Genomic DNA, 26,710 nt, shown 5'->3' on the forward strand with positions numbered 1-26,710 from the left:
AAAATATCAAGGCTGATGCTCTTTCCCGTCAAGCTGAAGGTACCATTCAGAGTCCTGCTTCAGAAAACATCATCCAACCCAATCTACTGGTGGCTCCCGTCCAATGGGACATCATCACAGAAATCCAACAGGTTAACAGTCACACCCAGATCCCATCCGCATGTCCAGACAACCGACTATACGTCCCGGAATCTCTCAGAATCAGACTCGTCGACCACGTTCATTCAACTCCCAGCTCTGGACACCCAGGGATTACAGCAACTATCCAGCTCCTCCAAAACCGCTTTTGGTGGCCAACCCTAGCATCTGATACCACTAAGCATGTGAAGAACTGTGTTAACTGTAACATGTCCAAAACACCCAGACAGCTACCTGCAGGCCTATTAACACCACTCCCCACACCTCAACGCCCCTGGTCTCATATCGCAATCGACTTCATCACCGATCTACCCAAATCTCAGGGACACACCACCATCCTTACCATAATTGACAGGTTCTCCAAGGCTTGCCGACTCATACCCCTACCCAAACTCCCCACCGCCTTAGAAACTGCTGAAATTCTCTGCAATCAAGTCTTTCGCTTTTACGGTCTACCTGAAGACATTGTCTCCGATCGTGGTCCCCAGTTCACTTCAAGGGTTTGGAGTGCGTTCTTTAAAAATTTAAACGTAAACATCAGCTTAACCTCAGGATACCATCCTCAATCCAACGGTCAGACAGAACGGTTAAATCAAGAAATCACACGCTTTTTAAGGGCTTACTGTCAAAAGGAACAAACAGAGTGGAGCAGATACTTGTTTTGGGCAGAATATGCGCAGAATTCATTGGTCAAACCAGCTACAGGACTAACCCCTTTCAAGTGTATACTCGGCTTCCAACCTCCACTGTTTCCCTGGTCCGGAGAACCGACGGAACTACCTTCTGTAACAGAATGGCTACAAAGGAGTGAAAGGATCTGGAATCAGGCCCATACTCATCTTCTGCATGCTGTCCGAAGACAAGAACTACAGGCCAATCGTCATCGACGCCCTAGCCCTCACTACAGCGCTGGTCAATGGGTGTGGCTCTCCACTAGAGATCTGAGACTCCGACTTCCCTGCCGTAAACTCAGTCCCAGGTATGTTGGTCCATTTCAAATAGTAAAACAAGTTACCCCTGTGTCTTTTCGCTTGGATTTGCCTGCTGATTACCGCATCTCTCCTACCTTCCATGTATCCCTCCTGAAACCTGCTGTGGGTCCGAGGGGAGTGTCGGAAGCGGGAGTCACAGCCCCAGATCCTGCACCGCTCCTGATCAACGGCGAGGAGGCATACCGTGTGCACGAAGTGCTGGACTCCAGGCGCCGGGGTAATGTTCTCCAGTATCTGGTGGATTGGGAGGGGTACGGTCCGGAGGAACAATCTTGGATCAACGCCAGTGATATTCTGGACCCATCACTCACAGAGGAATTCCACCGCAACTATCCGGAGAAACCGGCCCCTCGACCTCGTGGAAGACCCCGGCGTCGTCAACCTTCTCGCCTCAGGAGCTGCTCGCAGGAGGGGGGCTCTGTTACGGAGCAGGCTCCCGCTCCGCCTCCTCTCAACCAGCAGAGGGAGCCATCACCGGAGTATTAATCATAGCAGGACTCCATTCTCCATAATGCACCACTACTGGGACTGATTACACACACACCTGAATCTCATCGGACTTCCTATATAAGCCACACTCATACATTCACCCAGTGCGAAGTATTGCATTGCCACGGCTGTAATGACTGAGCGTTTTTCCCTTGCCTGCCTTTCCTGTGTACCGACCTTGATCTGTTCTGCCACTCTCGTTAGTCTGCTGCCTGCCCCGACCCGGATTGTTTTGGATTATTGTTGTTTGCTGCCTGTCCTGATTCTCTGCCTGTTATTCGACCATTCTCTGAGCCTGTTCTGTGATAACCCTGCCTTGCCGATCTCTGACCCTTGCCTGTCTGACTTACCTTCAATAAAGCTGCATATGGATTCAAACATGTCTCGGGTGCCGTTACACCGAGCATGGCCTCTGCTTACACAATTTTGTCACTTATCTGCTATCACTTTTGAAAATGTTCCTTCTTTTTGACTGTTTTAAGCTGTTGTCAAATTACATTTTGGTACATTAGCTTGTTCACTTTCTCTATAATGTGGATTCATTGAAAGGCTGGGTGCTCATACTGCAATCTCAAAACAGAAAATGTTTGAAAATTAATTTAAAATGGCACATTTTTAATTATAAATGCCATAAGACACGTACTGAGCATTCAGGAAACCCATGACATGTACCTCATCTTATCTGAAGGAAGCACATGAGAAACAGGCACCCACAAGTGTCATATTGACTAGAATAACCACAGAGTTGTAACGAGTTGTGGCAGATTCTCCCAAAGGGACAGAACAACATTAACTTCTTCCTAGTGGCAGAGTGAATTGTGTCGAACGAGTTTGGACAACTTCAGAAATCTCAGAGAAGATGGAGAAAAGGCTGAAAGGCAGTTTGGTGTTTTTTACTGTGTATTTGTCCATGCTAATTTATCCAAATCACATCAGTGGCTTTAACCTGGATCTGAACAATTACACAGTCTTCTCTGGCCCTGAGGACAGCTACTTTGGTTTCTCAGTTGACTTTTATCGGTCAAGCAGCAAAAGGTGAGTGGTGCTGACCTCCACAGCAAACTTTCTGATAATGGATTAGCTGGTTAACTGCTCCAGAATCTGTAAACCCAGATATGATTCTAGTAATGCTACAATTATTCAGTGCCGTTCAAAAGTTTGTGGTCTGTAAGATTTTATGTTTTTGAAACAAGTCTCTTATAAGCAGCCATTTATTCAGAAATCATTATAATATTCTGGTTTGTTGATAATTAAATATGATCATATCAGTGTTAAAAAACAGTTGTGTGGCTTAATATTTTAGTGGAAACTTTGATACATTTTTTGATGAATTATTTTTTGATGAATATAATTTATTTGAAATAGAAATCATGCGTTACGTTATAATGACTGCGTTACGATATAATGACTTCTTTACTGTCACTTTTGATTAATTGAATGAATTGCTGCTTAATAAAAAGTTCCAAACTGTCTCTCTTAGGTATTCCCTTATAGATTCCCTACATAAGGATGGCAAAACCAGACATTGTTGACCTTGTAGGGACATTTTTTTGTCCCCATGAGGAAAACGGCTTACAAATCATATTAAATTATGCTTTTTAATGTAAAAAATGATGAAGGTTTTCTGTGAAAATTTCTGACTATGTATGCTCTGGTGTCCACCCTTCAGTGTAAGTGTGGTGGTTGGAGCACCCAGAGCAAACACCAGCCAGCCTGCGATCTCGCATGGTGGCTCTGTCTTCATGTGTAACTGGACATTAAGTGGAGAATCGTGTCAGACTTTAAACTTTGACCAAAAAGGTGAGTAGTAATGCATTTGGTAATATGTACAAGGTAGCCTAAGTATGCAGTATGCAGGGTTTCCCATACAATTTATTTGTGTTGGCTCGCCACAAATACATTTTCCCATTCATTAAATAGCCTAGTCTGTGGCGGCCTGAAAATATATTTTCTTTTTATAATAACAAAAGGTCCTTTAAAGTCATTTTTTTCATTGCTGTTAAATAAAATCAAATCAAAAGCTCGATAAGGCTTTGTGTCCTTATCAATTCGCAAAAGACGAAAAGTGCTGCACAAAGAGAAGTCCGCACAGTACATGTGATGTTCACGTCTCAGTTCACAGTAAATGAATGCAGTGAAATTCATCTGTGCATGCGCTGAGTTTGGTGTGCATGTGGGAATGTAATGGTCACCAGTTACACAATATTTTTACATTTGCATAGTTGATAATGAGACCTGTTTGTAAACTTGGTTTCGCCTAAATAAAAGCTCTACTGCAGTTTCGGACAAATTTAAAGCTCTCGTGTTTATCTCTTTCAAGAATAGAATTTAGGACAAAACTAATTATGAAAGTTTAATTTATTTTTCAGTGGAAATTTTTTAATTTTTTTTTTACAATATATAGCTGTCATAAGAATAATATTATAAATGTATTATTATTATGCAGTGTAATGTAGTCTGACACACTATATCACAGCTAAAAAGAGGTTTGAGTCCCTTTTAAAGTTTATAGGCCTACAAGTCAATGCACAGACATTTATTCTACCATTTGCACACTGAATATGGGTTGGAGCTCTTAATTTTAAATTCTCAAAGTGCACTAGTCTAGATTGATGATTTAACTTAAATAATTAATTAAAAAAATATGCCCTCAGACCCCTAGAAGGACGGTCCACCCATGCAACACGGTTTTACAAATCCTGTGGGAAACAACACAGTATGTAAGTTGGTATCATGAAATGTGGTACAGTAAAGTATTCTTTTTTTTCTTTCTTTTTTCAATGAATGTTTTAGGTGATGAAAACATCACATTTGGTAAAATGCTCTTAATGGCTCACAAATCAAACCAGTGGCTGGGCGCTTCAGTTCGAACCTACAAGAACTACATCTTGGTGAGTTACAGCATTTCACAAACAGCTCTAGTTCATAGAATTGATTTAAGCATCTTGTTTTGTTGTTGTTGTTGTTGGGTTTTTTCCAGTGAAAAGCCGTATACTTTTAAGTTTGAAACAGTTTGTTATAATTGGTCATAGAATGTAAATTATTCAGGCACCTTTAAAGGGATTTCTTCCAGTAGTTTTTTGCACAGCTGCACTAATTCCTGAACTTCAGCCAGCTCCTTTGTTTCCTGTCTGCCATTATTGGCCAAACTGATTAATCCAGGTCAGGTGTGTTTGATTATTGTTGCTGTGACTACTCAAGGGGGTAATCCATCGACTGAAAGTTGAAGCCTCACAGGAGCTGCCATCTTGTAGAAGAACTTCACTTGCATTAGCATTTCCATTGATTCCCATTCATTTTGGCGTAGTTTGACAGTGAATAACTTTACATCTGAGGCGTTTGAAGACCCCATTTGTCCATTATTTATTTCTAAAGAAACATGACAATGTATAAAATGCTCCATTACCTTGTAGCTTATGTTATGGCCCCATAGAAGCAGTTTATTGTAAAAGTAGGCTAACGATTGTGTCACAACCAAGCGACTCTGTCACACAGTAGAGAGATTACCGTATGGTAAGGAGGAGAAGCTCGTGGGCAATCGGGGAAACATGGAGGCAAAATGACAAAATAATTAATCAGAACACCTAGCAAAAGTTTATCCTGCTCCTAGCTCATTGACAGCTCCTACTCACACTCTCCGCCTCTGCATGTTTCGGAAGGGAATGATTCGGATTTCTCTTGCCACAGCCACTAGAAGACAGATGGGTTGCTCACGTCACATCTACGTCATCAAGCTCTGTTTGAGTCGGTTTGAGTCTGCCCTCCAGGAAAGGAAGCGCTTAAAAAACGCCAAAAACGGCCTTCACTTGTCTCAATGGAGTTCCAATGAGATGACTCTGTCCACTTCTTATACTGTCTATGTGACAACTGAGGTCAGGCACACCTGGATTAATCAGTTTTTCCAATAACTTGGGACAGGAAACAAAGGAGCTGGCTGAAGTTCAGGACGTAGTGTAGCTGTGCATAAAGCATTTTGTCGGCCTTAAAACAATGAAAGCTGACATCAGCTTTAGTGAAGATGTTTTAAACTAAACACATTTTTGTCATCTATAAATATATGATAGGCTAAGGTTAGAAATTTTTGTTGTCTTTACGTTTTGAGGGGGGTTTACCGGTTTTAATTCAGAGTTCAAATCGAGTTTTATGTTTCATATGAGGTAGGCCTGTGCCCCTATGTTCCACTGGAACGTGCTTTTGGAAAAGGAGGAGGCCATGAACACGCCTGTTGGGAACTGCCAGCTATTGAACATGCAAACAGGAGAGTTGGCAAACTACGCCCCCTGCAGGGAAGAATATGTAGAGGCGATTTACACCAGAGGCTGTAAGAGACTGAATTTACCGCGGTCACATACAGAAATGTAACTGCCATAGATTTACAGCAGTGTTTATAAATTTGAAATACTCTGTATTAATGCCTAATGTTTTAAGCACTCTGACCGTGTACAGATCCTGACAGGCGTTACTGTGAGGCTGGATTTACCACAGACATCACCGAGGTTCCTTGTTTCTCTTTTCTGGCTGTGGAGTAATTTGCAGTAGGCTTTAAAGAGTTTAACGTCTCTTTTTTTCCCCTGCATGTAAAAACTGCTTGCGCCGGTTGTGACAGAATGGCAGAGTGGTACTTGGTGCACCAGGAGGCTATTATTTTCAAGGTAAAATATGTTAGAAAAGCTTGAAGTCCACTATTCATGGCTGTCTTCACTGTGAGTCAAACTGTGGGTTTTTGTTTTAAATGTACATTGACTGAGCACTTTCAGTGGGAGTTAGCCTATATCTTTGTGAAGTGTGCTGTGACTATAGTTATGTAATTGTTTCTCTTTACTTCAGGTCAGATCATCACTGCATCTCTTGCAAACATCATGAGCAGTGGCAGCACGTTCTCTCCGAAGCATTCAGTGAACGGTGAGACCAAATCACCACAAAGGCGTGACTACTACGACCTGTATCTGGGTAAGATGTGACAGCTGTGTGACAGGGGAGGATTATGTTTTAAATGATTGCCTAATACTTTCATGTTTAATGGGTTATATTGTTCTTGCGATAAAGTAAGCCTATGTTTACGCGCTATGCCATCCATTTAATTCCATTCGAATTGAAAATGAATTAAAACAAAATTAATTTAGAACTAAGTCCATAAAATGCTCGATGGAAACTCCTTCAAGGTTCCATATAGAACCTTTTCTTCTAAGAGTGAAAAAATAATAATGATAAAGTGATAATGAAAATCTGAAAAATCCATTGAGGATTTTTCATTTTTCTGCCTTATAGGATACTCTGTTGCTGTTGGGCAGTTTAATACAGACCATGTCCCAGGTGATGATCATAATTGACAAGTGTGACGATCAGCAGCCGTGGTGCCCTCGAGAGCCTCTAGAGGGCACCCTCTCCCCATGTTTGTTTCCCCTGGACTCTTTGTGTTTCATTATGTTCAGCTGTGTTTCATCATTGGTTATTGAGTTCCTTATTTAAGCCTGAGTTTTCCCTGTGTCCCTTGCGAAGTCTTGTTTCACTGTAAGCGTGCAATTCCGAGCGTTCTTCCCTGTTCTGTGTCTCCGTGTTTCCCTGGACTCTTGACCCTTGCCTGTTTCCTGGACTGTTCACGAACCTGTGCTGCCTGCCTCGACCATTGCCTGTTTTGACCACGAGTTTCTGGATTGCCCCTTTGTTTAAGTGTTTGCCTGTGTTCATGTCTGCTTGTTTGAATAAAGTGCTGCACATGGATCCGACCGTCTCTGTCCGCACGTTACAGAAGACTTCGCCAAACGAGGATCCAGCAGACTTTCAGCATCTATCCGCCGTGGTCAAGACCCGAGCTTCAATGCTAGCCTCTCATAGTTCTCAGCTGGCGAGACTAACTTCTCTCCTCGAGGAACTAGCAAGCTCCGTGCAGTCATGGTCTCCGCAGAGCACAAGCACTAATCAAGCCCAAGCTCCCGCTGCACCTGTTCCACCGCAACCCTGTGTGAGTACCGCATGCAGTAATTCCAGTACGCCGTTTCCCGAAAAGTTTAATGGCTCACCTGGAGCGTGTGAAGGATTTCTTCAGCAGTGCAGTTTATATATGAAACATCAGCCCCAGTTATACGCCTCGGATACCGACCGCGTTTCTTTCATCTGCTCACTGTTGACTGGAAAGGCTCTGGAGTGGGCAGGCACGTTTTGGGAACCAGGTCGGATGTCGTTTCCTCCTTTCAACGTGTTTACCGCCCTGTTCAGAAAGGCTTTTGAACTCCCCGCAGAAAAGGAGGGTCTCGAGGAACTGCTCTTTTCCCTGCGCCGGGGAGGTTCGTATGCGGCGGATTTCTCTCACTCACTCCGCACGCCGCATAAGCCTCAGCTCGCTAAACTGTTTGATCCTCCCTTAAGGACCGTCAGAGGCGCTTCTAAGCATATCGTTCCTGCCAAAACCACTCATCATGTCGGACCCCTCGAGCCCGTATCCCGCACTGGCCCTGTTAAAAGTGCTGTTTCTAAGACAGCTGAGGTGTCGCGGGTCGAACCGGAGTTTGAGCGCGTGCCAGCCGACTCGAGTGAGTCAAGTGCCGAGCTGAGTGAATCAAGTGAGTCAAATACCGAGCTGAGTGAATCGAGTGCCGAGTCAAGTGAGTCAAGTGCTGAGCCGAGTGAATCAAGTGTGTCCAGTGTTGAATTCAGTCTGTCCAGTGAGTCTTCAGTTCAAGTAATTGAATCTCCTCTTCAAGTGAGCGCTGAATCTCCTCTTCAAGTGAGCGCTGCATCTCCTCTTCAAGTGAGCGCTGCATCTCCTCTTCAAGTGAGCGCTGCATCTCCTCTTCAAGTGAGCGCTGAATCTCCTCTTCTAGTGAGCGCTGAATCTCCTCTTCAAGTGAGCGCTGAATCTCCTCTTCTAGTGAGCGCTGAATCTCCTCTTCTAGTGAGCGCTGAATCTCCTCTTCTAGTGAGCGCTGAATCTCCTCTTCTAGTGAGCGCTGAATCTCCTCTTCTAGTGAGCGCTGAATCTCCTCTTCTAGTGAGCGCTGAATCTCCTCTGCAAGTGAGCGCTGAATCTCCTCTTCAAGTGAGCGCTGAATCTCCTCTTCAAGTGAGCGCTGAATCTCCTCTTCAAGTGAGCGCTGAATCTCCTCTTCAAGTGAGCGCTGCATCTCCTCTTCAAGTGAGCGCTGCATCTCCTCTTCAAGTGAGCGCTGCATCTCCAGTTCAAGTGAGTGAGTTGTCCAGCCCAGCGAGTGTGTCTAGCCCTGTGACGCGCCGCCGCAGGAGGAGAAGGAGGACTCGTTTGGTTCGCCAGGCCCCGGTGAGCGTGCCCAGACTCCTCGCCCTGCCGGCCCCGCCTCTGCGCCTCGCCCTGCCGGCCCCGCCTCTGCGCCTCGCCCTGCCGGCCCCGCCTCTGCGCCTCGCCCTGCCGGCCCCGCCTCTGCGCCTCGCTCTGCCGGCCCCGCCTCTGCGCCTCGCTCTGCCGGCCCCGCCTCTGCGCCTCGCTCTGCCGGCCCCGCCTCTGCGCCTCGCTCTGCCGGCCCCGCCTCTGCCGGCCCCGCCTCTGCCGGCCCCGCCTCTGCGCCTCGCTCTGCCGGCCCCGCCTCTGCGCCTCGCTCTGCCTGCACCCTTCAAGCTCCGGGAGGCCTTTCCTGTACCAGTTCACCACCCAGAGGCTCCTCCCGTGAATTTCCCCAAGTATTTTTTGGGGGGGGGCAGTAGGTACTCTGTGGGGGCCATGGAGGTGATCCTGACATGGACCTCTGAGTCCGTGAGGGCCATGGAGGCGAGGCTGTCATGGACCTCGCCTGTGTCTGCTCCGCCCTGGCCGCCATCACGTCCTGCTCCTTCCTGGTCACCCACGCTCCACGGCCCCAGGCCTCTCCATGTGCCTGGCCTCCTGCCTCTCCATGGGCCTGGCCCTCCATCCCAGCCCCCGTCGACCTCCCCCCGGAGCTCTTAGGAGCGTCTGGAAGCCGCTCCTTAGAGGGGGGGTTATGTGACGATCAGCAGCCGTGGTGCCCTCGAGAGCCTCTAGAGGGCACCCTCTCCCCATGTTTGTTTCCCCTGGACTCTTTGTGTTTCATTATGTTCAGCTGTGTTTCATCATTGGTTATTGAGTTCCTTATTTAAGCCTGAGTTTTCCCTGTGTCCCTTGCGAAGTCTTGTTTCACTGTAAGCGTGCAATTCCGAGCGTTCTTCCCTGTTCTGTGTCTCCGTGTTTCCCTGGACTCTTGACCCTTGCCTGTTTCCTGGACTGTTCACGAACCTGTGCTGCCTGCCTCGACCATTGCCTGTTTTGACCACGAGTTTCTGGATTGCCCCTTTGTTTAAGTGTTTGCCTGTGTTCATGTCTGCTTGTTTGAATAAAGTGCTGCACATGGATCCGACCGTCTCTGTCCGCACGTTACAACAAGCTACAGTATCTTACATTTTTACACATTTAAATTAAACAGCAGTTTTTAGAAAAATGCTAAATGAGTGGTCTGCAGCTCTTAACAGCAATATTTTTTTACACTTTTCTTATTTTAAAATGATTACAGATTATGTTGTTGGCGTCCCAAACGATCTGCACACTGCAGGCTCTGTAAGTGCTCATATGGATGATTGTGCACTCCAATTAAGCTCTTGCGCAGTTACACGATTGATTATGTAATTAGTTAATGTAATCAGTCGTTTTACTGTTTCTCTTTTTTTTGTAGGTCAAAATAATAAACGGAGCAACAGTGTCCCTGCAAATCATGAAGGCGATTAGTGGCACTCAGGTTTAACTTGTATCTTAAATTTGAGTTGGATATGAACTAGAACAATTGTGTTTAAATGGACAAGGAGTTAATCAATTAAAGTGATAGTAAAAGACTGTTATAATGTATTAGATTTAACAAGAGTATCAGAAATATACGCTATTCAAAGTTTTGAGTAAATAATATATATATATATATATATACTGTATATATATATATATACAATATATATATATATATATATACTGTATATATATATATATATATATATATATATATATATATATATATATATATACAAAGAATTCTGAACAAAAGTATCACAGGAATAAGCATCAATTCAACAGTGATGATATAATACATGTATTAATAAATGTATAAATGTCTTAGTTATGAAAGTTAATATTTCAAATTGTAATAATATTTCCCAGTATTATTGTTTTTACTGTATTTTTGATCATATAAATGCAGACTGGGTGAGGATAAGCTTATTAAAACTCATTAAAAATCACCCCAGACTTATGAATGGTAGTGTATGTTGTCAAGGTAAGGACACTAAAGATTTAAATGCAGTAATTTTACTTTTTGTTTTGTCTTCTGAAGATTGCATCTTATTTTGGGCATTCTGTGGCAGTAACAGATATCAACAGAGATGGGTAAATGATTCCTGCAGAAACTAATTTCTTACTTCATGAGAATTTATTAAATGTTTTATTAAATGAATTACATCCTCTCTGTGGTCATCAGGTACGATGACATCCTGATTGGAGCACCGCTTTTTATGGAGCAGCTGTCCACTCAGAAATTCCGAGAAGTGGGACAAGTGTATGTTTACCTGCAAAGAGAGGGCTTCTCCTTCTCCTCCAGGCCCAATCAGATGCTGACAGGGACATATGCCTATGGGCGTTTTGGCAGCTCCATCGCCCCTTTGGGAGACATCGACCATGATGGGTTTAATGGTGAGGACTGCTCTGACATTACAAAGTAGTATTTACCGTGAAAATATCACGCAGTTTAACATTTGTATTGATAATTCTGAGCACAAACCATCTGTGTATAAGTACTAGAAGAAAATGAACAGCCAAATGGGTTTAATGTAGACAAAGAGTATAAAACAGAGTGGAAATTTGGCAGTTGCCACAGGCATTGCTCTTTACAGATGGCAATGTGTTAAATTAGGCACTGTGGTTGCTGTTATACAAAATTGCATTCAGCACCATCAGAATCTTTTTTCTAATTACAATCAAATTAGTCTTGTTTCTTAATAACAGCAAGAGCTCAAGCCATAGTATTTTTCTCAGTTATGAAAGCAGCATCTGAAAGTGATTTGACATAAATGGGTCAGGTGTTCTTCAGCTGTGACAGTATAATTCAGATTCATGCTGAGTTTCAGTGCTTATGTTAAGGACAGCATTGTCATAAGAATACACTGTAAAAAAATCCTGTTCATCATAATAGTATATGGCAATGTTTCAGGTATCATGGGAAGAAAAATGAAGCATATGTATTTAGATAAAATATAATCAGAAGTGATGCATCACACAGGGGCTTCTGGTTACATCAATTTACAGTTTTATAGCTTTTTTACCGGAAAAGGTTGGATTTTTTTTTTAATGTTTTCCAAAAATATATTGTTTTATCCTCACCATGGCTGCTTGTGATTTGGAAAAATTGGTAAATTGATTTGGTAATATTATGAAATATATATACATATTATATTTTTTAATATAATGAATGAAATGCATTTTATTCTAGTGAGGGCAAAGCTGAATATTCAGTATAATTTCTCCAGTCTTTTTCGGTGTCACATGATCCTTCAGAAAACATTCTATTATAATGAAATTTACACAATGACAAAACAACAAAATGACAGTAAAACAGAATTATACATAACATAACTGTTACAGTGATAGATTTTGCAGGGTTCTTTAATGATTATCTAAAGTTCAAAATAACAACACTGTAGCATAATCCAACTTTACAGACACTTTACAGGGTCTATGCTGAATAAAGTTAAAAATCTAAAATCTTACGGATCCAAAAATTAGTGCATAATAACATAATTTTAGATATATATTTTATTATAAAAGCACATGTATTGTCTTTTTAAATATCATACAGATTTGATAAGGTCATTTGTAATTTTTACTGTCAAAAATACATAATGATATTGCAGTATATGGTAACAGTAAACCCATTTTTTTTTTTTTATCCTTTTTGTAGATGCTGGACGATTGTATATTTATTGCATGGTTAAATAAAAATAAACTGCAAATGTGATTTAATATTCCAGATGTAGCTGTGGGGGCACCTGGCTCTGGTGAAGGAGGTCAGGTGTTTATTTACCTGGGTCAGGGTGATGGTTTGACCACCCAGTTTGTTCAAGTCATCGAGAGCCCGTTTCACACCCTCAGAGATCCTCCAATGTTTGGCTTCAGCATGAGAGGAGGGATGGATATTGATGATAATGGATATCCAGGTATGTGATATGTTCCTTGAATATATTTGTATGCATTATTTCTTCTCTGGAACATAAAAAGAGGAATAATAAAGAATACATTGACATACATACAATGAGAGCCACCATACTAGCATGTAAACGCTTTCATTCTATTGATCCCCTTTTGTGTTCAATGGAAGAATTGGTGGTGGTTCAAGTTTAGAACATCATTACGGTGACAGGTTTCATTTTTTGGGGTGAACTTAATTCAATACTTACATTTACTTTATTTTGCTTAAAAAAAACAACGCCTTAAATAATTTGTCAGCAAATTGGAGCTCTTTTCACCCCTCCCATTAGCTCCCATTAAAATCTGACCAGGAAACTGGGTCACTGCATCAAAATACCATAACCTTCCCAGCAACCCCTTATAGCCATCTACGAGTCATGCTTGGAGTACAAAACCCACCAATAACCGGATGACAGTGCCAACAAAAGCTTCAGAGACTGTCCTCAAAGTTAGGATGTCTGCTGTGAACAATCTCAACTAACAGCCTTTTCCCACAATCCCTTGGGAGGAGTAAAGAGCCTGTCTGGGATTCACCATGAGACAGGAATGCTTTAGTCAGAGTCACAGCCCTCTTAGTGCAGATGTAAATGGAAAAGGGCTCTGACATCGGGGTCCATTGTGGACATGGCAATGCTTTTTGACACAAAGCACCTCAATCTCTTAAGAGGGACTCTCGCTGCTCTTAGGTCACTTATCACAGACAAAGTAGTCCCCACACCTCTTTTCCTCCAATGTAACATGGTTGTCTTGTAGCTCAATCTCTGTTTCACTCTCTTTGTGGTGTTTGCTGATAGATAGATTTGTAAATGTCAATACGTTTTGTTTTTTCCTTTAGATCTCATCATTGGTGCTTGGGGTGCGAGTAAAGTGGCAACCTACAGGTGCTAATTTAAAATCAGTTAAATTGTTTATTGTAATCAAATAGCCATATATATGCTTCATCCTTTTCAGTATATTTGTCTAAAGCAGAGGTTCTCAACTGGTTTTGCTTAAGGACCCGTAATTTACATTAGACATCAAATTTGGCCACAGTGCCAAAATTACTTTATCATATGAAAGTAAAGCAACAAATTTCTGGTAACACTTTACAATACGTGTGCACTAATAAGCATTAATTCATGCTTAACTAATGCACAGATAATACTGAATTAATGTGTAACTAATGATTATTTTAAGCTATTCATTAATGATTACCAAATTATTAACTAATTAAGGGTCTGTAAGGTTAATGTATTAGTTCATACATGAATTGTTATTAATTAAATATGTAATTGTGGATTAATTCCATAATAACTCATTTTTTTAACTAATAGTGTTAATTAATATGTTAATTACCAGAATTGGCCAAAGCCTTGTACTGTATTTCAACTTCCAGATAATATGACAGGTACACTAATATGGATTAATACATCATTAATTACTTAATTGTTAGTGCAGATTCATGTGCATATTACTACAATCACTAAATGACTAGTTAATAATGATGTGCCCCAACAAGTAAAGTCATAACATAATGATACCTTTGCAAATCATTAGCTAATGATTAATTAAAGCAGACAACTGGAAGTTGAAGTGCATAGCTTTGACTAATTGTGGTAATGAACACATTCATTTACACTATTAGTTAATAAAATATGTTATTAAGGAATGAATACACAATGACACATTGAATTAATAGCAATTAGTTGCTGATGCAGTAATCATTAATTAATGGTTTCTTCATTAGTTATATATTAACTCGTGATTATCTGTGCATTAGTTAAGCATGAATTAATGCATATTAGTGCACCCGTATTGTAAAGTGTTACCGAATTTCCTTTTATCCTTGAATCCTTTATTATACTATTTAATGAATTATATAATATGCATTAAGCAGTTTTTCCCAGCTGGGGGTCATGACCAACCAATTGAGAACAACTGCTATGATTCTGTGTGTTGGAACAATAACGTGTTTGACTTTTTATTAGAGCACAAGCTGTTGTGAGGACACAGGCTCGACTCTTATTCTTCCCTGAACTTTTGAACCCTGAAGACAAATTGTGTCGTCTCCACCAGAGCAGCACCTTCATTACTTGGTAATGTTTCTGAACTTAGTACAAGAGACAGCTTCACTGTGTCATCATGATTCAAGAGGCTGGCATTCAAAATACTTAGTCAGCTGTAAAAAAGCTTCTCAAGGATTAGAAGAGTTCGTGTGAGGAATGGTACAGTGCGCTATTGATACACTCACGTCCTTTTTAGGAGTCATCTAAAAAGCTCAAGGACTTCCATTGATCAGTAATCCGTATTTTATGCATGCTTTGAGTATCAACCCACATGGTTGTTTTACTTCTATAGAATATCTATCATCTTCACTTGTTTTCTCTTTTTCCTTAGCTTTATAATTATGGCATGCATCAGTGTATCTGGACACAGAATTCCTGAGGAGATTGGTGTGTAATAATTTAATAATTTGAAATATGATTGATGAATTTAGTAATAGTGTTTCATCAGCAGGAAAACATCGTTCTAAAAAAGATATTCCAACGATATCGTTTCTCATTGCCGTTAAATAGTTCTGGTTTGAACTCTGATATTCATTTTACATGTAAAACCTTTTATCTTTTTTAAATATATCTTTATTGTTATAGTTACTGGTGTGAACAAGCCTTTGTTAGGGTTTTGAATTCACCTTATTGTACATATAAAGAGTCAATAAGAGAGGTGCATTAAAGGTGTTATCAAAGATTTGCAGGTTTTTTCAGCTTTTTGCTAAATATTTCCTCTAGTGCTCAACACAGAGCTTCAGCTGGACAGGATGAAGCAGAGCATGGCCAGACGAACACTCCTACTGGACTCCAACCAGCCATACGCTTACTTCCAAATCTCTGTGGATAGGAACTCAGGAGAAGTCTGTAGGAACGTCACGGCCTACCTACTGGTGTGTTTCATCAAAATGTTGATGCGCTGGAAATGTGACCTGTGGATAAAAAGCTCAAGTCCTGTGACCTTCATGTTGCAGAACACTGAATGTTCTAAGTCACAAACTATACACACATAAATTAGATCTAGTTTCCTCTGAGTACCAATAAAAAAGAAAAACAACAAGGCTTTTGTGCTCCCAACTGCATTCATGTGATCTGCAATCAAATTCTCTTTATGATCCTTTTTTTTTTTGTCAAGTAAAATGCTAGATGTTCATTTTGCATCTCAATCCTTTCCTTTTAAGCCTGAGTTTAAGGACAAGCTAAGTCCAATCTTCTTCTCGATGAACTACAGTCTGGTTGACTCCCAAGATGCAGTGCTGCATGGACAAAGTGTCGCTTTTGGACAGGTGGAGGCTGGAACATATTGTTTTTGTTGTCACAATGGCACACATTTATTAACATTAATCTGTTAAAAAATTTTGTTGCGTCTAGGCACGGATAATACTAAACTGTGGTCAGGATAACGTCTGTATTCCAGACCTGAAGCTGAAAGCAGTGGCGTAAGTTCCTTTGTTAGCTACAGTATAGATATGAAATGGTTACAGACATTTTTATTAAGCAAACCTTTATCTGAAACAGGTCAACAGGACTAATCCTGATCGGCGATGAGAATCCAGCATTGCTGATTATCGAGGCCGAAAATCAGGGAGAGGGAGCATACGAGACTGAGCTATATATCAGCCCGCCAGCGCACACACACTATCAGGGTGTTGTGAGCAACCGAGAGGTGACGGTTTAGTCATTTTTCTGTTTGTTGTTGACAGCTACAGAACATTAAAGGGATAGTTCACCCAAAAAGGAAAATTCTGTTATCATTTACTTACCCCCAAACCTGTATGAGTTTCTTTCTTCTGCTGAACACAAAAGAATATAGTAACAGTTGATGGGCCTCATTGACGTCAATAGTATTTGTTTTTCATACTTATGGGAGTCAATAGGGACTTAAATGGGGTAGGACTAGGCTGATAAAGCAGTGATATTTATTTATCACTTTATTTATAATCATATTATATTAATCATATTAATTGTATTAATTATTAATATTGTGAATTAGCTCATTTTATATTTTTCAGTTTTCATGTTTTTGCAATTTGATGTGTTTTTCTCATTTTCGCTTTATTTTATTTCAGTTGTAAATTTAGTAATGTTATTATTTCAACGTAAACTTATTTATAGGGATGAATAACATATCGACCATCATGTCAGTATCAGACAATATATGTTCATTTTTAATGTTATCGTTATCGACCCGATAAGAAAATTTGGATAATATATTAAAGGGATAGTTCACCTGAAAACATTCCGACATTCTTCTTACAGGTGAAATATAATCAGAGTTTTATAAAAAATGTCCTGGCTCTTCTGAGGTTTATAAATAGAGTGAATGGGTGTCTGTCTTTGGAAGTCCATCGAAGCGCATCTATTCACGATAAAAGCGCTCCAAGGTCGCGGATGCGATGGCATATTGTTGTGTTTAATGTAGAAATTAGTTATTCTCTCATACTTCATTTATAATTAAAATGATTTTTTATATATAATTTAGAAAGTAAAAAAAGAAGAAGGAACACACTATATACATATTCTAAATTGGATATTAACATCCAAAAGTGTAAATCGAGGCAGCAGCTTCAGGTTGGTTGTCCACGGCATTGTTATTTATCTGTACTTCTCGGGTTCTTCACACCGGAGCCTCGCTTTCGATTTCAAAATGGTGGCTGGGTGAAATCAGTGTATTGATATTTTCTTCTATTCTTTAGTTCAATAAAGGAAACCCATTGTTTTAGTTAAATATAACAAACCTGGTACAAGGTTTGTCGGAACTCAAGTGGTACAGATAGTCCATTTGATATAGATAGTACAGTATATAGTCTTCACGAAAACAAGATTTCCAAATGGACCACATTTCTCCTCTTTCTGTCTGCACAATTATTTTATTTCCATGCGAATAGTATTATTGCTGAGTTGTGTCACATAAGGTATAAAATGTGTTTTGCAGGACTTCAGTCACTTGGTGTGCGGTCAGAAGAAGGAGAATGGCTCAGTCATTGTGGTTTGTGATCTGGGAAACCCCATGGAGGGTGGACATAAGGTCAGGGTGACATAATCAACATAATAACCCACCTCAAATCATTTGACCATTCATGATGAGCCTGTTGTAAAATTTGCTCTCGGTTGTTTTCTCTCATTTAGCTGAAAGCAGGTCTTTACTTCAGCATGGGTGGTCTGGAACAAGTGGAGAGCCACATCACATTCCAAATGCAAATACGAAGGTGTGAACATCTACACAAACACACACACAACATCTGTGTGTTAGCAAATCAAAAGAGTAAAAAAAAAAGTCTCTTTTTTGCCAGATGGTCTGCTCCAGACTTTCTGGTACGTTGTGCCCATGATGACAATGATTATTATCTTCTGTTTCTTCTTCTTGGTCTCTCTTATTTTCAGTAAGAACAGCCAGAAACCAAACAGTAACCTGGTCCAATTGCAGGTTAATGTTACTGCTGCAGCTTCACTGGAAATGCGTGGGTTAGTTCTATACTGTCATTTTCCTGTACTGTCAGACTATATCATTTTATTTCCTCCATTTCAAAAAAAGCAGGAAACAGAAGTGAGATAATGATTTGATAGAAGGCTTTAGCATAACTATATGTTATATATATATATATATATATATTATATATATATATATATATATATATATATATATATATACACTCACCGGCCACTTTATTAGGTACACCTGTCCAACTGCTCGTTAACACTTAATTTCTAAGCAGCCAATCACATGGCGGCAACTCAGTGCCTTTAGGCATGTAGACATGAGCTGTGTCTGAAACCGCTCACTCGTTCACTCATTCACTAATCCCTATATAGTGTATGGCATTTGAGTGCACTATATCTGCAAGGAGTGAAGGAGATGAAGTGAGTGAATTCAGACGCTGACGTTTACACTGTGCGTCGGAGAGTTGGAGCTGTCGCAGAAAAGGCTTCGTCACGCATACTGATAAAACTCCTTTTATCTTACATTACCTACTTTATAAAATAATATTAACAACAATAACAATCATAATGACTTTATTTTGTAATTATACCTCCGTGCCAGCTTTGTAGTTTCATCGACTGAAATTGTACATTAACTCTCACGTTCACAGATGACGTGTCGTCGAGCGCCCTCCGGCGACCGTTATTATGTTCAAAACGACGATTAACGGACATTTTTCAAATCCTCCACTGGATGTAATGTAATCTCTGGTTTAAACTTGCTCGCGCCGAACTTTCATGCGCGCTCAGTTCTCTCCGCATTGGATTGTGGGAAATAGGGCTTCAGCGAGTGTACATCGAATGTACACTCGAATTCAGAGAGGATTGTGGGTAAAAGTAGTGAATGAATGTAGGGAATGATGTCGTTCACTCAGAATTCGGACACCACTACAAAATGGCCGACACCCGATATAGTGCACTATTTAGTGGATAGGGAGCGATTTCAGACACAGCTATGGTCAAGACAATCTCCTGCAGTTCAAACCGAGCATCAGTATGGGGAAGAAAGGTGATTTGAGTGACTTTGAACGTGGCATGATTGTTGGTGCCAGAAGGGCTGGTCTGAGTATTTCAAAAACTGTTAATATACTGGGATTTTCACGCACAACCATCTCTAGGGTTTACAGAGAATGGTCCGAAAAAGAAAAAACATCCAGTGAGCGGCAGTTCTGTGGGCGGAAATGCCTTGTTGATGCCAGAGGTCAGAGGAGAATGGCCAGACTGGTTCGAGCTGATAGAAGGGCAACAGTGACTCAAATAACCACCCGTTACAACCAAGGTGGGCAGAAGAGCATCTCTGAACGCACAGTACGTCGAACTTTGAGGCAGATGGGCTACAGCAGCAGAAGACCACACCGGGTGCCACTCCTTTCAGCTAAGAACAGGAAACTGAGGCTACAATTTGCACAAGCTCATCGAAATTGGACAATAGAAGATTGGAAAAACGTTGCCTGGTCTGATGAGTCTCGATTTCTGCTGCGACATTCGGATGGTAGGGTCAGAATTTGGCGTCTACAACATGAAAGCATGGATCCATCCTGCCTTGTATCAACGGTTCAGGCTGGTGGTGGTGGTGTCATGGTGTGGGGAATAATTTCTTGGCACTCTTTGGGCCCCTTGGTACCAATTGAGCATCGTTGCAACGCCACAGCCTACCTGAGTATTGTTGCTGACCATGTCCATCCCTTTATGACCACAATGTACCCAACTTCTGATGGCTACTTTCAGCAGGATAATGCGCCATGTCATAAAGCTGGAATCATCTCAGACTGGTTTCTTGAACATGACAATGAGTTCGCTGTACTCAAATGGCCTCCACAGTCACCAGATCTCAATCCAATAGAGCATCTTTGGGATGTGGTGGAACGGGAGATTCGCATCATGGATGTGCAGCCGACAAATCTGCGGCAACTGTGTGATGCCATCATGTCAATATGGACCAAACTCCCTGAGGAATGCTTCCAGCACCTTGTTGAATCTATGCCATGAAGAATTGAGGCAGTTCTGAAGGCAAAAGGGGGTCCAACCCGTTACTAGCATGGGGTACCTAATAAAGTGGCCGGTGAGTGTATATATATAAACCATTCACATGGAAATAATTACTTTTTATTCAGCAATGTAGCATTAAATTGATTGATTGTCATCAAAGTGACTGTAATGAAATGTATAATGTTCTAAAAAAAATTCAAATAAATGCTGTTCTTTTTAACTTTTTATCAGTTTATTAGTTTCCACAAAATATTATGTTGATTTCTGAAGTATCATGTGACACTGAAGACTGGAGTAATGGCTGCTGAAAATACAGTTTTGCCATCACAGGAAGAAATGCATTTTAAAATATATTAAAATAAAAAGCAGTCATTTTAAATTGTAATAATATTTCACAATATTGCTGTTTTTACTGTATTTGTTTTGCAATAAATGCAGACTGGGTGAGCATAAGTGACTTATTTTAAAAATATTCAAAAATCTTATGGATCCAAACTTTTTAACACTAGTGTATAAAATCATCTTCACTACAGTTGCCAAATTTTCTTTTTTAATATTCTTTCTCACTCTTTTATGAGAACTGATTCTTTCTTGGTTCATGAATGACCATTTAAAGGACAATTTCGATATTTTACCGTTAAAGCCCTGTTTTAAGATGAAGTAGAGCAGTTGAGATTGAAATTTGGACACATGCTGCTGGCGGCTGCTCCCGAGAATTTTTGCTTCTTAAGAGTTCCATTTCATCAGAAGTGACTTAAAACAGGGCTATAAGTGTGAAATACCGAACTTGTCCTTTAATTTCTTCATTACAGAATCTCTTCTCCTGCTGACTGTGTTCTGCCTATTACTAAATGGGAGACAAAGGATTATCCAGAAGAGTTGAATGAAGTAGGCCCACTCATAGAGCATGTATATGAGGTAATATTCTCAGTCTAGGTCTAGGATTATTGTAAACACCTTCACTTAAGCGGTTTTAAGTTTCTAATTTCCTGTCTCAGCTAAGGAACATGGGCCCCAGTCCGGTGAATGCAAAGCTTACACTGGAGTTTCCTGTTTCACAAAATGAGTCCTATCTGCTATATGTATTTGCTAATGCCTCCCAGGAGCTCATCTCCTGTCAAACAGACTACTCCAACATCGACCCACGTGGGGTGAGAGTGCCCCCTACTGACTATGATTTTGAAACTAAACCCTCTGAAAACACTTGTCTGCAAATATAATATTAACACACTTTATTATACTATTGAAGAAGAACAGCAATATCTGTAAACAAAGATATACTATAGTACAGTGTTATAACCATGTACATAACATTTAATAACTTGATGACACTGAATGATATTCATAATACTGTGACATAACCATGGTACCATGCGCAAATTATCATGATATGTTTTTGATATGATATCATCTATATATTCAATGGCAATAAACATTACACTACCTATTTATCACAGTTAGTGAAGATGGAGTCCTCCAACGTCACCGTAGGCCAGGTTCATCATTTCAACAAACGCGACCTGTCGCAAAAAACAGAATATGAGCAGCAGTGGCAACATGCAGTCCATGTGGTACAGAACCTTATATTACATCATTTCATATGTATATCATATAAACATAGAATCATAGAAGTATATATCATGGTACTTTTTTCAGGATTTTTGGATAAATAGAAAGCAATAGAACAATAGGACAGAGCAGTAGAGCAATAGAATAGAATAGAACAGCATTTAATTCAATTGAAATAGATTTTTGGAACAATGTAACAAAAAAGTGTTACAGTCACTTTTGATTAATTTAATGCATCCTTACTGAATGAAGTGCATATATATATTATGATTCTTAGATTTTGACATTTCTAATTTTAGGCATTTAGCATGTGCAAATACCTCCATCTCACTATTATGTTATTAAGGAATTAATGCACAATGACACATTGAATTAATACAGCAATTCATGTATTACTTAATCTATTAATAGACTCTTTATTAGTTCCTGATGCAGTAATCATTAATTAATGGTTTAGTTCTTCATGAGTTATACATTAACTCATGATTATTTGTGCATTAGTTAAGCATGAATCAATATATATTAGTGCACCCGTATTGTAAAGTGTTACCTTAAATATTGCTATATCTCTCACTGTGCAGAACTGCTCTAGTGGTGACCAGTGTATTCTGTTTGAGTGTGAGGCTGCAGGACTGCAGAGAGATGAGCGAGCCATTGTAAGAGTGATGAGCAGGCTGTGGGTACAAACCTTCTTAAAGGTGGGCCAAACTTTAGAGATCAAACTCTAAAACATTCAAAGAATTTTTTTAATAATCATACCCCTTTCTCTCCCTGTTTGTATCTGTTCTCTGCTTAGAGACCATATGTAAATTACGTTCTTCACTCCACGGCTCACTATGAGGTGACGGATGTGCCCTCAAAAATCCAGCCAGTTGTCCTGCCCAGAGGAAATGCACGGGTGAGACGTCAGTTCTTTGGGTTGTGTCACGTAATATATGCAACTCCTCTTAAACCCCTCATAAACTCCATCTAGACACATACAAATATAGTATGGAGACGGCCAGATGGACAAGAGGAGGTTCCTGTGTGGTGGATAGTAGTGTCTGTCATCGCTGGACTCCTGCTATTGGCTGCCCTGAGCACCATCTTCTGGAAGGTACTTCTATATGTTGAACAGCAGAGGGTGCTTTGTCTCATATAGGCCTCCAGGCCAACAACAAACTCACTGTAATAAAAAAACACAAGTGTGATACCACATAAATCTCCATACAACGTTGTTTTTTAGGTGGGATTTTTCAAGCGTAACCGTCCTCCATGTGACGACGACGATGATGATGATGACACACAGAAATTGAGTGGTGAACAGAACGAGATGTCAGACTGCAAATCTTGAGATTTATAATGCTTTATAGACCTTACGTCTTTTCAGCGCTGCGCTCGTTGTCTTTTGTCTTCCGGTCTGTATTTTCACAGTGATCTTGCGTATTTATGAATGAACGGCTCATTTTAAAATGTTCCTAGTCCACTGACATTTGTTAAGACATCTGCTTTAAACATTACAATCCTCATGATAACTTTTGTTAACTTTACATTAAGTAAATCCACTTCAAAAGCGAATTACTCCTGGACAGCAATGGAAGTTCAAAGACAATATAAAGATGGCAGTGCCCCGTTTCACTGGCTCATAAGATCTAGCTTTTTTTTTAAAGTTTGTTTGCTCTGTTATATTTATATTCTTTCTGCAGTTTTATTAAACATGTATAATAGTTTTTGTAGTTGCAGGCATTAGGTGATGTACTAGAAATCATCTTTAGGCAGAAATAGGCGAAAATATATATAATTTTTTAATTAGCATTGTGTCCAACCTATTGCACTTGTTAACATTCCTAGTATCATAATTTCAAGCAGGTGTTGATTATCAGTAAAGATCAATGAGCCTTTCTCATACAACCAATAGCCGCGTTCATTTGGGTTAGTTCACCCAAAAATGAAAATTAAGTCATTAATTACTCACCCCCATGCTGTTCCAACCCCGTAAGACCTTCGTTCATCTTCGGAACACTAATAAAGATATTTTTGATTGAATCTGAGAGCTGGATCAGTCCTACATAGACTGCCTAAGGGACTGGCTCTTGACGGCCCATAAAGTCATTAAAGAAAAGGTTTAAATATTCCATGTGCCTACAGCGGCTCAATTATAAGTTTATCAAGCGACGAGACTACTTTTTGTGCGAAAAAAACATAAATAACGACTTTATATTCCACTATTCCATTACTTCCTTATGGGCGCATGCGCGAGAACTGAGACGAGGACGTTCTCATTCGTCTACTTCTTGTTCCTGGCTGCTCACCGCTTAGGAGTTTTACCGCCCCCTACCGTATAAGATGATGATCCATATATAAGGCGCTCCGGATTATAAGGAACACTGTCGTTTTTTGAGAAGATTAAAGGCTTTTAAGTGCACCTTATAGTGCGGAAAATACGCAAATTGAAAAGCGTATGTACAGCGCGCATCTTCCTCTGCTTGTAAACAGAAAGTTTTGCGCTTCCAGCTATATCAGCACATCATCTTATACGGTAGGTGGCGGTAAAACTCCTAAGCGGTGAGCAGCCGGTAACAAGAAGTAGACGAAGAACGTCCTCGTCTCAGTTCTCGCGCATGCGCCCATAAGGAAGTAATGGAATCGTGGAATAAAGTCGTTATCATGGTCGTTATTGTTTTTTGTTTTTTTTTCGCACAAAAAGTAGTCTCGTTGCTTGATAAACTTATAATTGAGCCGCTGTAGGCACATGGAATATTGAAACCTTTTCTTTAATGACTTCATGGGCCGTCAAGAGCCAGTCCCTTAGGCAGTCTATGTTGGACTGATCTAGCTCTCAGATTCAATCAAAAATATCTTTATTTGTGTTCCGAAGATGAACGAAGGTCTTACGGGGTTGGTACAGCATGGGGGTGAGTAATTAATGACTTAATTTTCATTTTTGGGTGAACTAACCCTTAATCTCATTCATGAACTATTTGCACAGAAATTTGTTATGCATATACTTCATAAATAATGCTTGTTGACTTTCATCAATCATTGTAAGTCATTTAATTTCTGGTGTTTTTTGTTGTTGTTGTGTTTTTTTATTTTTTTTATTTTCAGTCAATAAAATGTCTTATCTGCACTGCGCAACTGCGCGTGATTTCAGTTTCAGATTCAATGTAATGTTTACATTTTATGTCAAGTTTAGACTTACAAACAGGTTTTGGTGCTTTTACAGTACATTAATGTAATTCACCTGTCATTTCCCTCTGATTTTAGGGATAACTTATTGGTTGGGTTAGGTTTAAGGGTGGGATATGGTTAGGCCTATTACATTTTCAGACAGGAATGTTGTTCCAGGATCAACAAAATAAGTTGACCCATGGAACGCGTCTAACTCTGGACCTGCATGTAAATAAAATGCGTTGAATAACAAATTAAATGTGTTTTTGTGTGTGTTTGAGTAGGCTACATTTACACGACCAGTGAGGCAAAATATTGTGAACAAAGTATAATATGAATTAAAAACCACCTCTTAAAAGTGCACTAAGTAGTTTAGCTAAAGCCAATATCTGCCATCTTTACCTTGTGAGTGATTTTAATCATATTTATCAAATGCTCTGTTAATTTATGTAGGCCGATGTGTAAGTGTAAAACTTTATAAATTATTAAATGAAAAGTCAAGTCACCTTCATATACAGTGTATCATACAATACAGATTTTCAGAGCAGTTTTTTTTTTTTTAAAAAGATCCATCTCGGCTGACTGTTGTTCATCTGAAGTCAGTGATTCAGTTGCAATGTAAAGATCATCAATTATTAAATTAGTTACTTTTATACATAAAGCAGCTCTGCAAAACAATATCAGTTCACAGCAGCATCAGTACATTCAGATAATATTGTTGAATATTAAGTGTCCTCACTTAGTTGTCCCCAAGCCAGAGGCGACAGTGGCAAGGAACCCAAACTCCATCAGGTGACAGAATGGAGAAGGAAAAGAAAACCTTGGGAGAAACCAAGCTCAGTCAACTAAGGACTGGAAACGGGTTTCAAATGATTCAAATTTCAAACGTTGTATAAGTCTCGGTCGACAGAGGACGCACGGGAGCCCTGCACTCCAGGATCTCGCCCTCCCTCCATCTGGGACAACAGGGCTGAAAGAAGCGGAGCAGCCGTACTCGGGAAGGGAGTGGGCATCAGTGGCAACCGCACTTAGAGAGTCAGTCTTCTGCCATCCCGCAAACAAACATGGATGAACTGTTACTTAACGAGGATCTGACGATGCCGCTGTAAGAATGCGTCCACCGCACACCTCCCGTTCCCTTTTTCTTTTTCTTTTCCTCTGTAGTTCTTGGAGGACGCTGGCGAAATCACTATCGACCACAGCACCAGTTGGTGAGTTTGATTTGAGATTGTAGCATCCGTCTTTGAGCGGGATATATTTGTGTAGAGCGTGCAGGACAGAACATCGTTTCGCTGCTTTATTATGTAACTGCCGCATTTGGGCTCACAGCAATTTATCACGCGCCGTTCGTTGTGTTTGCGCACATTTACTTTACAGCATTATGGGAGTTACAGTTCGGAAACAAAGGATTTCGAACTGTTCGGCCCCTCACATGACCCCTCCGTGATATGTAAAAGGAAGAAGTTTGTTAAACAGGCCCTGAGCTTTAGTAACACAGTTTTATGTGGCATTCTTATCTTAATGTAAAAAAAGTGCACAATAACTATACTAAAGCTAGTATCATTTCGTATTTTCAAGCCCATCCGAAATTCCATGAAAAAGAAAGTTGACTGACCGTTAACATTGTTCCCTGTCGGTCTTTATGTCGGTCTTAAGTTCAGTATTTATTA

The 26,710-nt window shown here is 40.3% G+C and overlaps 2 protein-coding genes across 3 annotated transcripts in view; both read left to right on the top strand.

Moving 5' to 3' along the window:
- Positions 1 to 2,353: 2,353 nt before the first annotated feature.
- Positions 2,354 to 23,430, top strand: itga2b (integrin, alpha 2b). 2 transcript variants are annotated; one of them, XM_039685661.2, is made up of 30 exons: positions 2,354 to 2,654; positions 3,289 to 3,419; positions 4,413 to 4,510; positions 5,781 to 5,940; positions 6,066 to 6,115; positions 6,226 to 6,271; positions 6,447 to 6,569; positions 6,888 to 6,932; positions 10,115 to 10,158; positions 10,274 to 10,336; positions 10,919 to 10,971; positions 11,063 to 11,274; positions 12,609 to 12,794; positions 13,661 to 13,706; positions 14,793 to 14,900; positions 15,202 to 15,257; positions 15,594 to 15,745; positions 16,034 to 16,138; positions 16,224 to 16,291; positions 16,371 to 16,518; positions 17,788 to 17,880; positions 17,982 to 18,061; positions 18,237 to 18,317; positions 21,134 to 21,239; positions 21,320 to 21,472; positions 21,779 to 21,892; positions 22,472 to 22,588; positions 22,687 to 22,788; positions 22,864 to 22,986; positions 23,116 to 23,430. In XM_039685661.2, exons 1-30 carry the CDS (start codon positions 2,479 to 2,481, stop codon positions 23,221 to 23,223), a joined length of 3,147 nt encoding a protein of 1,048 aa, XP_039541595.2. In that variant the 5' UTR covers positions 2,354 to 2,478; the 3' UTR covers positions 23,224 to 23,430. The 2 variants fall into 2 exon arrangements, with proteins under 2 accessions (XP_039541595.2, XP_088984538.1); XM_089128412.1 differs by lacking the exon at positions 21,320 to 21,472.
- A 2,487-nt stretch (positions 23,431 to 25,917) lies between these two features.
- The window catches only part of fam171a2a (family with sequence similarity 171 member A2a), a 29,605-nt gene continuing 28,812 nt past the window's right edge, over positions 25,918 to 26,710 (top strand). The window contains exon 1 of the mRNA XM_039685662.2: positions 25,918 to 26,251. Within this exon, the coding sequence (XP_039541596.2) occupies positions 26,152 to 26,251 (100 nt within the window). The 5' untranslated portion in view covers positions 25,918 to 26,151. The remainder of the gene's footprint in view (positions 26,252 to 26,710) is intronic.

Source organism: Pimephales promelas, chromosome 3, assembly GCF_988280905.1.
Source record: "Pimephales promelas chromosome 3, fPimPro1.hap1.1, whole genome shotgun sequence".
Lineage (NCBI taxonomy): Eukaryota > Metazoa > Chordata > Actinopteri > Cypriniformes > Leuciscidae > Pimephales > Pimephales promelas.

Coding starts and splice junctions, on each gene's coding strand:
- itga2b (XM_039685661.2), top strand. CDS start 2,479: ATGGAGAAAAGGCTGAAAGGCAGTTTGGTGTTTTTTACTGTGTATTTG. Junction 5,941..6,065: donor GGCGATTTACACCAGAGGCT/GTAAGAGACTGA, acceptor GACCGTGTACAG/ATCCTGACAGGCGTTACTGT. Junction 12,795..13,660: donor TGATGATAATGGATATCCAG/GTATGTGATATG, acceptor TTTTTCCTTTAG/ATCTCATCATTGGTGCTTGG.